This window comes from Falco cherrug, chromosome 8 (assembly GCF_023634085.1).
Source record: "Falco cherrug isolate bFalChe1 chromosome 8, bFalChe1.pri, whole genome shotgun sequence".
Classification (NCBI taxonomy): domain Eukaryota; kingdom Metazoa; phylum Chordata; class Aves; order Falconiformes; family Falconidae; genus Falco; species Falco cherrug.
The window spans coordinates 24910111-24923072 of NC_073704.1; the positions used below are offsets into that span (position 1 = coordinate 24910111).

The 12962-nt window shown below is 43.1% G+C and overlaps 1 protein-coding gene across 2 annotated transcripts in view; it reads left to right on the plus strand.

Moving 5' to 3' along the window:
• The first annotated feature begins 1718 nt into the window (after positions 1-1718).
• Positions 1719-12962, plus strand: part of RBMS1 (RNA binding motif single stranded interacting protein 1) — a 148985-nt gene continuing 137741 nt past the window's right edge. Inside the window, exon 1 of one of the 2 annotated variants that reach the window (XM_055717851.1) lies at positions 1719-2129. In XM_055717851.1, coding sequence (XP_055573826.1) covers positions 2055-2129 — 75 coding nt within the window. In that variant the 5' untranslated portion in view covers positions 1719-2054. The remainder of the gene's footprint in view (positions 2130-12962) is intronic. The other variant, XM_055717852.1, reaches the window with a different exon arrangement.

Consider the following 12962-nt stretch of genomic DNA (forward strand, 5'->3'; position numbering starts at 1 on the left):
GTATCTGGGCCGTAGCAACACATTTCCCCGCAAAGCTCTGAAATTTCATTTCTACTATCCTCTGACCATGCACTACCCTGGAGCCGTATTACCTTGCATTCTTCAGATATAAGTGCAGCCTGTATGCTTTTTCCACTGCGTAAACGCCAGTACAGTCAACAGAAGGCAGCTGATTTTGGCCATGGCCATTTCAGCTTTTCCAGATGCACATTCTTAACCCCCTCAAATACCTGATATTTCTGTTCTGCTCAGCTTTTCCTCTAACTTTAATCTTCGTCCCTCCCACAGAAAGTTACCATTGTGGACACAAAAATATTACGAACGCATGTGCTTTCTGTGTTCATCCATAGTCATTCTAGCTCTGCATTAACCAAAAAAAAAAAAAAAAAAGCCAAATCAATGTAAACAATTCCCCCCCCCCCCCCCAACCCCAACCAAAATTCAGGAGCTCCCATGCCTCTTTCCTGGAGTAAAAGCTGTCCCCTAAAGATGCAACTACTCTTTCAATCTGTGTGGACCATAAAGCATGTACAAATGTCTTCCCCAGAAAAAAACTTCTGAAGAGATCTTAACAGCTAGCCAGCAGAGCTGCAATGTCATTTGCATAATTGTCCTCTGCTCGGTTGGAAGTTGGAAGAGCATCTGCAGTTACCTCCCATCACTCAGCCTGCACCAGGGATTCATGGCTGTACAAAGTCTGCCTTTGCTATTGCACTGGGATGCTTGTAAATCCTCAAGTTTTGAAATCTTTCTTTCCACTATTATCACCTTTAGCTTAGCTGATGCTAGTACACTGAGGAGTTTTGGTGGACCTTACATGTATGTTTTATTAATAAAACAGTGCTGAGAGTCAAAAATGCTTGTGATTAGTGTGACAAAGAAATGGCATCTGCTTTAATGCTCTGAGGATCAGTTCATCCGTGGGTGGAGAAGAGACACATTTGTCAGAGGCAAGCCCACTGGGCTGAGCGTTTTGTTTTTTTTTTTTTTTTACAAACAAGAGTGGATTATAGTGTGCTGCTGATACCTACCTCTAGCATTTGGGAAATTATCTTTCAGAGAGAAAATATTCAAGTGGAAAAATGATAACTACTATCGACTAGAACGGGAATGGTTCCTGCTTAAGAACGAAGTGTACTCGGCACTGCTGGCAAAAAGTACAAATCTAAGGATGTACGATGGGCCAGACAGGGAATTTGGTCTGGTTTTGTGGTTGCTGTTCTGTAGGGCGATTTTAGCACTGCAGTGCCTCCTGCTCCTACCAGATAAATGGACCCTCCACCGCCAGGCAGAACCGAAGCCAAACGTAGTTTTCCAAAATTGTATCCCCGTCTCCCCTACAGCCCGCACCACTGCTCGGCGCCGAGAGGCACAAAGAGCAGAGGCGATAACAAAGCACCACCCGGCTAATTAGGTCAGAGCCGAGCCGTGCGCGGATGCGACCACTGCAGCCCTCCTCCTCCTCCTCCTCCTCCTCCGGAACGTGGAACCCCCCGCTCATCTCTCCGCTCCGCTCCGCTCCCGCCGGGCACCGCTGCCCTTCCCGGCGCCGCAGCGGCCCCCGGCCGAGCGGCGCCGCTCGCTGCCCGCCGCGGAGGCTCCCCCTGCCCCGCGGGGCTGCCCCGCCGCCCGGGCCGGCCCGGGGCTCGCACGGCGGGGCCAAGCGCCGCCCCTCGCCCCCTCTCTCCCGCCTCCCTCCACCCTCCCTCCCTCCGCCGGCCCTGCCCCGCTGCCTGGCACCGCCGCCGCCGCGCCGGCCCCGAGCGCTCCTCGCTCCGCCAGCCGGCCCGCCGCCGCCGCTGCTCGGCCCCGGCCGGGCGGGGACTTGGCAGGAACTCCCGGGGAGAGAGCGAGAGTGCCTGCCCCCGCCGCCGCCGCTCCGTGTGGCTTCTGGGTGGAGGAGGAGGAAGGTCTGGGCTCGGCCGAGGAGCAGCAGCAGCAGCAGCCGCCGCCGCCGGAGAGGAAGAGACAGGAGGGAGAGAGAGACGGAGAGGCGGCTGGAGCCCCCCAAAGTGCCCCCCCGTCCCTGCACTGCAGGCTACATTTCCAGCTTCATGGGCAAAGTGTGGAAACAGCAGATGTACCCCCAGTACACCACCTACTACTACCCCCAGTATCTGCAGGCGAAGGTAGGGTACGGCACGCCGGGCGGCGCGGCGGGGCTGCGGCTGGCCCCGCTCCAGGGCGGCGGGCCGGGGCCGAGCCCGGACGGGGGCTGCGCGACGCGGGGCACGGCCCGGGGGAGGCGGTCAGGTTGCACCGGGGGACGGAGACAGGAAAGAGGCGGCAGCCCCTTCCTGCCGCCCGCCGCCGCCCCGGGAGCCGCCGGGCGCCCACCCCTTCCCCGGCTGCCGCCCGTGCCGGCTGCGACCTGTCTCCTTCCCCCTCGCCTCCCCCCGCCCGCGGTCCCTCCTCCTCCCCGGGGCTCTCGGCGTGTCTCCTCCTTCCCCGCCGCGTCCCCGGCCACCCCGCCGCACGGCGGAGCGCTGTGGGGCCCCGCGCCCGCTGCCGGCACCGGGCGCAGCCGCCTCGGGCGCTGGGAGCGACCCGCAGTCGGGGCCCGGCCGGGTCCCCCGCCGCGCCGGCTGGGCCGGGGGTGGCGGGGCGTCCCGGGGGTGGCGGGGCCGCGCTGGGCATGGCCGTAATGCGCTGAACCGCGGGCGCTGGGCAGGCTGCAGGGCTCGGCTGGGTACTCGTTGTCTGTGGAGTTGGACCTTTGTGAGCTGCCGCCTTGCAGTTTACAAACTGGATTAAAAAGGCGTTAAGGGTCCAGCTCCTGACGGCCAGTTGTCCACGGGGAGCTGCCGTGTGTGGGAAAACTGATTCAGTAGTTCTTGCGGTGGTGGATCTCCACCTTTCCGCCCCCCCCCCCCCCCCCCCCCCCTTTCTCCTTCAAGTCTGTAAGGGCAGCCAGCCCCACTGCTCTAGAAGCATCACGCTGCACACTGGCAGATGCAGAGGTGGTTGCATCAGCTGTCTGGAACATCTCGCGTAAGCCTCTCCAACCCCAGTGTCACTCCTCGCAAGGCAAAACAGACCCATATGAGGCTTCAATGTGTGAACTTTTTTTAGAGGTCATAATCGTGTGTTGTGTTTTTGGGTTTTTTTTTTGTGTGGTTTTTTTTGTGTGTGTGCTGTTGTTGGGCTTTGTTTGTTGTTTTTTTTTCTTTTTTTTTTTTTCTTTTGCTATGGAAGTGTCCTGCCTGTGTGGCAATGACAGGACAAGAATTCCCTTCTCTTTATCCGCACACTTGATAGGCTCTTCTTTTTATTGTGTTCTGTGTTACTATATTGTGAAATGTAATTTATGCTGCTTGGCTGAAAAATAAATTCAGTTTGACAGTCATGAGACATTTTACAAGTCAGCAATGAGGAAGCTTTGAAATGTGCTTTCACATATACAGAAATTGATAGAAATATGATGAAGGTCTTGAGGTGATTTGAAATGACTAATCTCTCATATGTGTAATCGACATCAGGCTAGATAGTACAGTCTAGCTATTTAAAGATTATGCTGCAGAGTAATCACTTCAGTACTGTTTGGATATATATTTTTAATGCATTATTTTGAAGAAAGGTAGAGTGCCTAGAGGACAGCCTTTTGCATCACTTAGCTGTATGACTCTGAAGATTTTCAAAAGAAAAAATATCTTTGTTCAGAAACTTTCACCTTCATGATTCTGTGTGACATTGGTAAGTTATGAACCAAAACCATAACACTGAATATGTATAAAGCAATGTCACTTGGCTTTTTCGACCTGTAAATAATTGAAGAGGGAGGTAAACTGTAATAGCTTACTGTAGTTATTAGAGTATGATCCTAGAAATCCATGATCCTATGAGAAAGCCTGATGGACCATCTTTTGAAAACGTTTCCTGTACAGATAATTTAATATTGATTTGTATTACAGTCAATGACATCTTCAAAACATCTTGCAGTCTTTGCTATAAAATTATACAGCCTTAAATTACATTACTCTGTTTCAGCAGAGAAAGCACACAGCCATTTGACCTGCACACATGAAATCAAATATCAGTGATCTAGTGAAGGCTTCCTGTTTTCAGAGATCTTGATTTTGTAAAAGAAATAAAAGAAAAAAGGTGGCTTTTTGGTGTAGATAAATGGAGTGGTAACTGTAAGTTTCAATATTCGGGTATGCAGAATTCAGTAATATAAGCAACCTTCTTGCTATGGATCCTCTCTTAACATGCAGAAAAATTATTAAATTCATAATTTTCGGCTGTTCTGTTCTTTGGGCCCTAACACAACACACTGTCCGCTACATGAACTATTTCAGTAATTCTGGAGAAATCTTTAAGACAAATTATAGTAGAGTTGAATAGCCTTTGCTGAACGTATGATGGGTAATGACACATGATTGCACTGGGGGAGGTAAGAGATTTTGAAACTAGAAGTTTAGCTTCCCATCTTATCTTTACTTAAGTAATGATGGAAAATCTGCTGACTAATAAACTGCAAATCGATAATTAGGAGATGACAGGAATTGCTTGAAGATGGATTTTTCTGTAGAGAGCTCAGAAATACTCATTAGAAGTCACATGTATTCCTAATGGCTCTTTAGGTTAAAATGTTGATGTGGTCAGCTATTTTATTTGCTACAAAATATGTTACAGATTTTAAAAACAGATTTTGTATTTGTCTGTTATGATCTTCACAGTCTTACTCGTGAAGTGTTCAGGCTGGTTCAGTCATATATTCTGGGAGGAAATACAAACGTTTGCTGTGATTCAGCACCTCCCTCGCCCTAATCTTAGGGAGCTCAGCATCAAAAGAGATCAGTGAAACCGTGGACTTACACCTGCTTCCAGTGTTTACTTTGTTCATTTGATTTAAGGCTTTTAATATGAAAAATCATTATGGCAATGAAAATAGTTTGAAACGGTTTCAAGTTGAAACTTGTAAAACCTGCGTTTTTGGGACTGCTACAGTTGTTCTGGCAAATGATGTGTTTGATGTATCTGTTAAATTTTTGTGTCTTCCAATGAATGTATGTTTTAGGACAGTTCCTACACTGCAGCACTGCATGATGTGTCAGAGAGCATCAAAAATATTTTCCAAGTTCAATGGGTGTTTCTAAAGATTTAGATACTTTCTTTAACAATATTTCTGTAACATTGCTTTTCAAATTTCAACTCCATTGTATTTGATTTCCTTACTTAATATTTTATTTGTAATGAAGATATGCTGTATTTCAACATTTTAGAAAATGATTTTAATTAAGATTGTATGCATTTAACTAATGCTGAAGGCCCCTCTGACCAGGAGTAAAATATGACTGTGCTAGGCGAAGTGTTGAAAGGTTTAACAAGACAGAGTACACATAAAAAAATACAAATGTATAATGTATATATATACATCTCTAGGCCACTAATCTGTTTGCTTTGGTCAAGTGAAGAAATAAGTGAAGAAATAAAAGTGAATTTATGTTTTGTTTTCCTTTACGTAAATATCAGATGGAATTCAGGGACATGATACACACAACAATCTACAAATAAATTGTGATAACTAGGTGTGTTACTGGGTTTTCCTTGGGTGGTAATGCAACAATATGACTAATTTTACTGATAGGTTTCTGTATCATACAGAAAAGTTCTTTGTATGAGAGAGTTAGTAGAAATCTGCAACATTTCCTGTAGATAGCATGGTTTATTTAATGTGCAAGCATTTAATAGTAATAGATAATATTTATGTGATACTCAAATTCTATTTCTTTTGTGTGGTATTAGGTAACAAGAACCCAGCAGAAATGAAATCTCATGAATCTTGCTAAATTACCTTTGAGTGGGCTTCCAACTGTATAATTTGGGAGCTGCAAAATGAGTACCCTGGCAGATATGAAAAGAACTAATATTTCTAGAAGTTTGTGTAGGTTCATAGGCAGGAGTATAGATTGATGTAAACTTGTAGCGAACAGGGAGATTCTGCCATGTCAAAAACTTATTTTCAGGTTGTTGATAGCAAACTTTTAAATGGGAACATTTAATTTTTCTCCAAGCCTGTTGATGGCACAGTAAGTAGGAAATGGGTTAACAGGGAGCTTACTGCAGTGTTAAACAAAACAGATATCAAACTTTCTTATTAGGAGACACTGGATAACCCACAGTTTAGTGTCAGTGTATGAAGTTAACAGACTGATATAGAACCTTCTGGTTTAGATGCTTCTAAAGCAGAAGTGGTAGGACTCTAATGATTTGTTATTGATGAATACCTTTACTCACCACATTCTGTGCCAAGCAGAGGTCTATTACCCTTTAAAATTTTTTACTAGCTTATGAGCCGATTTTAATCAGAGTAAATGATTACTAATTCTAGTGACCTTAGTTGTATTTATTCCATAGGCACTATGACTGCAAAATCTGTACATAGTAAAAGACAAGTCTACAGTTACATGGAGTATGCGTCTTTATAAGGTTGGATAGAAATAATTTGCACGCTTCTTGTTGTGGGAAGTTATATTAATTGTCCGTAATTGTGATGTCACTGGTTCTTGACTGGGCTTAGAAATCCATTAAAAACAAAACCAAATAAAAGCACAGTTAGCTGCAGGCTAACTTTTTGTCTCTGTGCAGTTACCTGATCCTGTTAGCCTCCTCAACCTCTTGAATGTGTTCTTTCCCATTCTGGTCAGGCTGGGATTTTATTGTGCAACTATCCAAAGAATTCCTTCAAAAAGTGTACCACATTGTGGAAGGGAAAGAAGTATAAAAATTACCCAATTTTAAGAAAAACACGAGAGTGCTGATGGTGAAGTGATCCCTCCAGTTGTATAAAATAATCTCAAGGGATGTAAAATTTGGAGAATTGAAGAATGTTCTCTAGAAAGAGCATTTACTCATCTTCCAAACATCTCTGTCCAAAACTGGGAATGCCTGTTTGCATGTGCATGCATGGATGCGTCTATCCGTCAGACAGGCTAGTGACTTTTTGTCACTGATCACAATGATTTTTTAATGTAATTGTTCAGGCTAGCTTATTTTGTGTGGGGCGTCTCTCTCCTTGTCCCAGTTAGAGCTCCTTTTAACTTTTGAAGTTTAGTTCAGGTGGCTTGCTATGAACTAGAAATTGTCCTTCAGAAAGTGTTTCTAGAAAGCATTACTCGAATAATTCTTGTATATGCAAAAGTTGAAGGTTTTCTAGAAATGGATTGAACTAAGTTCATACAAAGCTCTGCAAATGTTCATCCTCCTTGCCTTGAATTACTCTGGTTTTGCATCATTCTCTCAGGGCCTCTCTTGAGAACTATGGACAAATCTGCATTAGAAGCAGGATGTACCCAGATAGATGGTCAGCAGCAGTGACTGCAGGAAGGTTTAAACCTGGATATTCCATGCTGGAAGCACTGCATTGTTTGGTGGAGTCAAGAAGGACATAAGTTAATGTATTGTGTATGTTAATGTACATTATTGTGACTATATAAATAACCGATGAAGATAAAGGTACATGAAATATAGAAATGCTTCACAACATCATCATCTTGAAGGCTGGCTTCATTGAAGTTAACATGAGTTTTGCCTTTGATTTCATTTCAGATGAGCGACATTTTATTTACTAGAAACTCGATTCACACTTGGGTTATACTGACCATGCATAATTTGGAGGTGATCTGCAATGACATGTTATTCATAATCTTCACTTTGGAGGATCAAAAGTTAGGCAGTGCAAGACATAGATTGTGTGATGAGCGCTGGAATCAAGGACAAGTAGCAATGGCATTGATTTTGTACTTTTTCTAGGGAATTTTTTAAAAAGAGTTTTTAAGAAACCACAACTTTTGTCTCTTAATCCAACCTCTCTAAAGAGAGGAATGGTATAAATACACATGCACTAGAAGCTGAATTTGCAAATGACAAAATAAAAAATATTTCCCCTACTGCATTAATGGTAGAAATGACAGGTTCTTATAAGCATTGTAATTTCTAGAAGTTTGAGACTAAACTCATCCCTAGAGTACACTGTGCTTGGGGCTTAATTTGATACTGTGTGATTGGCCTCATTTAACACGTCAACGGAATCTTGGTCCCTCTTCTTGATTCAGTAGTAACTTTACTGCTGACATACAAGTCAGATTCTGAGTCTGATAGTCTTACGGGACTGACTTTTACAGAAAAGTGATAAACCAATATATGACTTGAAAAAACCTTGAAAAATTTATTCAGTACTGTTTGCCTTTTGTGTTTGATTATTAACACCCCCAGGCACTGGGTATGGTCCAAAACCATGTCTATGAATTTTATATCCAGTAGGTAGCAGCAGCTGTAGAGACTAGAATTGCACAATATGTCTGATTTGTACTGGTGTATTTTCTAGCTTTACCTTCAACGCAGGATCCCAAGGCAGTCATGAAAGGTGTACGATAAATTTGTGGGGGGAGAAGTTAATTTTCTTTGTATAAAACAGTTCTTTGAAGTATGTTTTCTTTCACAACTCAACTGTTACTCTTGGTAATGACGGTAGTTTTTTCTCATTACTTTTAAACCAGAGCTGAGCATGCTGTTTAGATTCTTAACCTTATTTGTAAAGGGAACTCTATACTTCAAAATATTTTTCTTCTAGTTAAGAGCATAAACTTCAGGTCTCAGTCTTAAGGATGAAATTTCCTGGGAGTAATTTTTGGATCTTACACTTCGTATTGAAGGAACAAAGAAAAGATAGATAAAATTATTGACATTTTGCAATGGGGAATAATACAATGTAGTAAAGCATTGCTTTCTAAATCTGTTTCCCAATAAGACAATGCCATTCAGAAACATATCTCTCTAGGATATACATAAAAAAACCATCTTGGACCCAATTTTTAAGCTGCTTCAAAGTCCAAGCAGCAGTTTGAGCTGTCAGTGTTGATAGTAGATGCATCACTCTTACTCAGAAAGGTAATTGATGCTACTAATCCAGTGCTTCTAATGAAGGACACTTGATGCAAAGTGAAGTATACTAGCAGTAAAGAAGTTTGAACAAAGGTGTAATCATAAACGGGAAAATATAGCTTGGTACAGTTATGTATTTCAGTTTCAGTCTTCCAAGTAGTCATAATGAACAGCAAATAATGATGGTGTAAATAATAAATTGTTTTTCATGAAATTACGCTTTTGGTTTGAGAAATAGTCCTTTGAAGAGATATGCTCAGATTTAGCCCAAAATATGCTACAACTTATGTACTATTTTTTGTTGTATTGTATAGATGTCCTATGGTCTGTGCAAAGTACAGATCACAACTGTTTGTACTGGAAAATCACCTGCTTTGTTAAAGATGTGAAAAATTTTTGAAAAACATGCTGATAAAAATCTGTTCTGTGTGAATTAATTCATTTCAGTCAAAACACAGGCACACAACAGATTCAGATTGTATTTACTGTGTGGTTAATAGGTGATTATTATTATCTGACTTCATGTGTTTTCTTAGTCTTCCTCAGCTGAAAATACTGAGACCTGTGTTTAAATGTAATTTCATTAAGTTCTAAGCTGAATTATCTCAGAATTGAGGAAGGATGAGGTCTTGGACATGGGTATTGTGAGGTACCATGGCTCACTTGTTTCATGGTAGCTTTTGAAACCACTGTGCTCTGTTTGTGGTCTGAAACTGTAGGAATACATTTAGTCTCAGTTACTCTGACTTGATGAAAACATTTCAAATTATATTTAAGCTAAATTTCTGAAATCTCAGTGTACACATAAGGCCTGTGAAAAGTGTTTCAGAATCAGTCCGGGTAGATAACCCGAGCTTACTGATGCAAAATGCAACTCAAAGTGTTTTGTGACTCTTGAGCATTGGGAGGAAAGTATTGATCTTCTGTAGAGACGTAGAGCGAATGGGCTTTACTTTGTGGATTTTTACTACAGGTTAAGAACAGAATTCCCTTGCTTGTCTCTTGGCAACACACACTGACACAATTTCTATAGCAGTTTATAGGCTGCCGTAGTATCTGTGACCTCTTCTACCCCTCAGGCCATAGCTACATAATCACTTTAATTTTACATAACTATGCACAGCAGCCAAAAAGGGCAGTCTTGTCTTTCCCCATTGCCCCCAGCAACTCATTCCTGTCCCTGCCTCTATGCTGGCACGAGCATTTGTATGATCGATCAGTAAGCTGAATCAAGAAACCAGTCTGGCTGAAAGCTGACCCCCCCAAACCCCAACTGTAATACTTTTCTACAGTGGAGCAACTAATGAGGCACTTAAGGAGTTTGAGATTTGTGTAATTGTGGGTGAAGTTGACTCTGAGAAAAGTACACCCTCTTGGGTCTCACTTTTGTACAACAAAAGGGTGGTGCTTAACTTTTCTAAATAAAAGGTTTTCCATGTCCTTGCCCAAGAGGGCAAAAGATCCAAGCCAAAGGAAGATAGAACAGAGCTGTTAGGTTACCAAAACCTGTTGATGGCATACAAATGCAGATAACAGCTAGCATCATTCTTCTATGACTGTTTTCTCTGTTACTGTTTTAAATTGCGTTAGATGTTGGTGCACAAAGTGTTAAAACCCCAATTTGAATCTGTCTTTCATTCTTGTAACCAATGAGTGTGGAAGAAAGTGTGAAGTAACTTGCTGAGAGGGCTTAAGTTAGGTATAGGCCTAGGAGGAAAGAAAGAATCAAATGTAAATGGGACTTCCAGAGGCCTTGTAGTATAGTGTTACATCTAACTTTCCATTTTCAGCACAGTGCAACATTGATATTTTATTTCATTCTGGGGAAAGAGGGGAGAAGGCTGGCACTTCAAATTAGCAGCAGCTGCAGAATTAAGACAAGGGTGTTAGTGACTCATTTGGAAAAGTACTAGCTAAAACATTCTGTCTCCTAGAAAAAACATTTAAGAAGGGTTTATGATATAAACTTTGAATTTCATGAATAGTGCCTGTGACCTTCTGGTTTCCTCTGGGTAGCTTTTCTGATTAGTGACCATTTGCTTTTGACAATTGCATGTTAAAGTGAGGAGAATACATAGGGACGTTTTGGAGGGGGAAGCATCTCTGTTAACTGGGGCAAAGACTCTAGAATGCCTCCTGCGTCTTCTGATCCAGTCAGTTATCCAAAAAACTCAGATTCTTATTGTGCCAGGTAGAATGAAGAAATGTTGATACTTAGCTGCTTCTTTGGTGTAGCTGAATTACTGAAAAAGAATAGTCAAACTCCCGTTTCTCTGAACACAGGGATCAAATCATAGAAGCAGTTCATTTGTTCTCAGTCCCGAATTCCTTTTCCCAGTTCACTACTCTCTCTGTTTAGGCCTTTTACAGGACCATATACTCAGTGCTTACGTTTAGGTTGTTCTCTGTGCTTTCCATATCTGCATTTGGGTGATTTCTGCCCCGCCCCCCCCCCCCCCCCCCCCCCCGATGAATGTGTGTATTTCCCTGCTTTATTTCCATGTCCTACAAGTGGCTTCATTTAACTTTTAAGAACAGAAGGCTAAGGGGAGATCTACTTGCTGTCTAAATGTACCAAATGAGCATGTATAGACAAGGTGGACCCAGACACTTCTTGGAGGTGCTCTAGGATAGGATCACAGAATAATTCAAGTTGGAAGAGACTTCAGGAGCTCTCTGATCTAACTTTCTGCTCAAAGCAGGCTCACATGGAAGATCAGAACAGGTTGCTCAGTCTGGTCTTGAAAGCCTCCAAGGATGGAGGTGCACAGCCTCTCTGCACAACCTGTTCCAATGCTGGCTGTCCTCATGGAGATTTTTTCACCCCTTATTTCCAGTCTGAGACTCTCTTGTTTCAACTTAACACTCATTGTCATACCATGCACCACTGTAAGAACATGACTCCTTCTCCTTGCTAACCTCCTCAGAGGTGTTCATTCTAGAAATAAAAAGCTGCTGTTACATCCCGCCAAAGCCTTCTTTCCAGGCTGAACAAGCCTGGTTCCTTCAGCTTTTCACAGAGCGTGTGAGCCAGCCCCCAGCCGTCTTGATGGTCCTCCACTGAACTTGCTCCAGCTTATCAATGTCTGTCTGTTACTGGGGGCCCCATGCTGCTGCGTGTAGTGTTGTACATGGGGGTCTATCAAATGGGGGGATAGTCACTTCCCTCACCCAAATGAAGCCCAGGAGGCATACCTTACTGCCAGAGCATGCTGCTGGCTTATGCCTGGCTTGCTGTCTGCCCCCCCCCCCCCCCCGCCCCCCCCCCAGTGCTGTTCCAGCAGAGCTGTTCCCCAGCCAGTCAGTCCCCTGTTTATATCATTGCAAGGGAGTCTTCCTTCCCAGATGCAAAACTTTGCACTTCTTTGATATAAAAATGTTAAAAATACCAGTAGCAGGATAGACCTTTGTAGTGCTCCACTTGGTACTGGCCTCCAGGCAGAGTATAACCCATTAACTGTGATTCTCTGAGCCTGACCATCCTGTTAGTTTCATTCTAATCTAGTTTTCCACTCATCCAGACTATAATGTCTTTACCTTGGGTCCAAGAATATAGTGGGACACAATGTCAAAGTCCTGGCTAAAATCAGTGTGAATGACATTCACTGCTCTCCCCTTGTCTACAGATCTGGTAGTTTTATCATAGAAGCGTATAGGCAATAGGATGCAACACAACAGATACAAGCTGGACATAAGAAAATTGTAATTAGGGATGAATAATTTTTTTTTCACTGTAAGAGTGGGTAAGCACCTGAACAGGTGCCAAGAGAGGTTCTGGATCTCTTGGAGAGCGTGAAGACTCAACTGAACAAGGTCCTGAGGAACCTGATCTAGTTGAACCTGCTCTTGGAGGGAAGTTGGACTGCATGGCCTCCAGATGTCTTTACCAAACCGGTGGTGTGTGATTCTGTAAGCACCATCACCATGCCATCAGTGTAAGAGGCTCTAAAGTAACTGTTACTGTTCCTTCTGTGTTTCATCATTGTAAGCTGTGATACGCTATTTGGAAAGGAAAGGTGTAGAAGGAATTCTCTTTTTCTATTTAATAGAACACGCATTCTACAAATATGTAAATG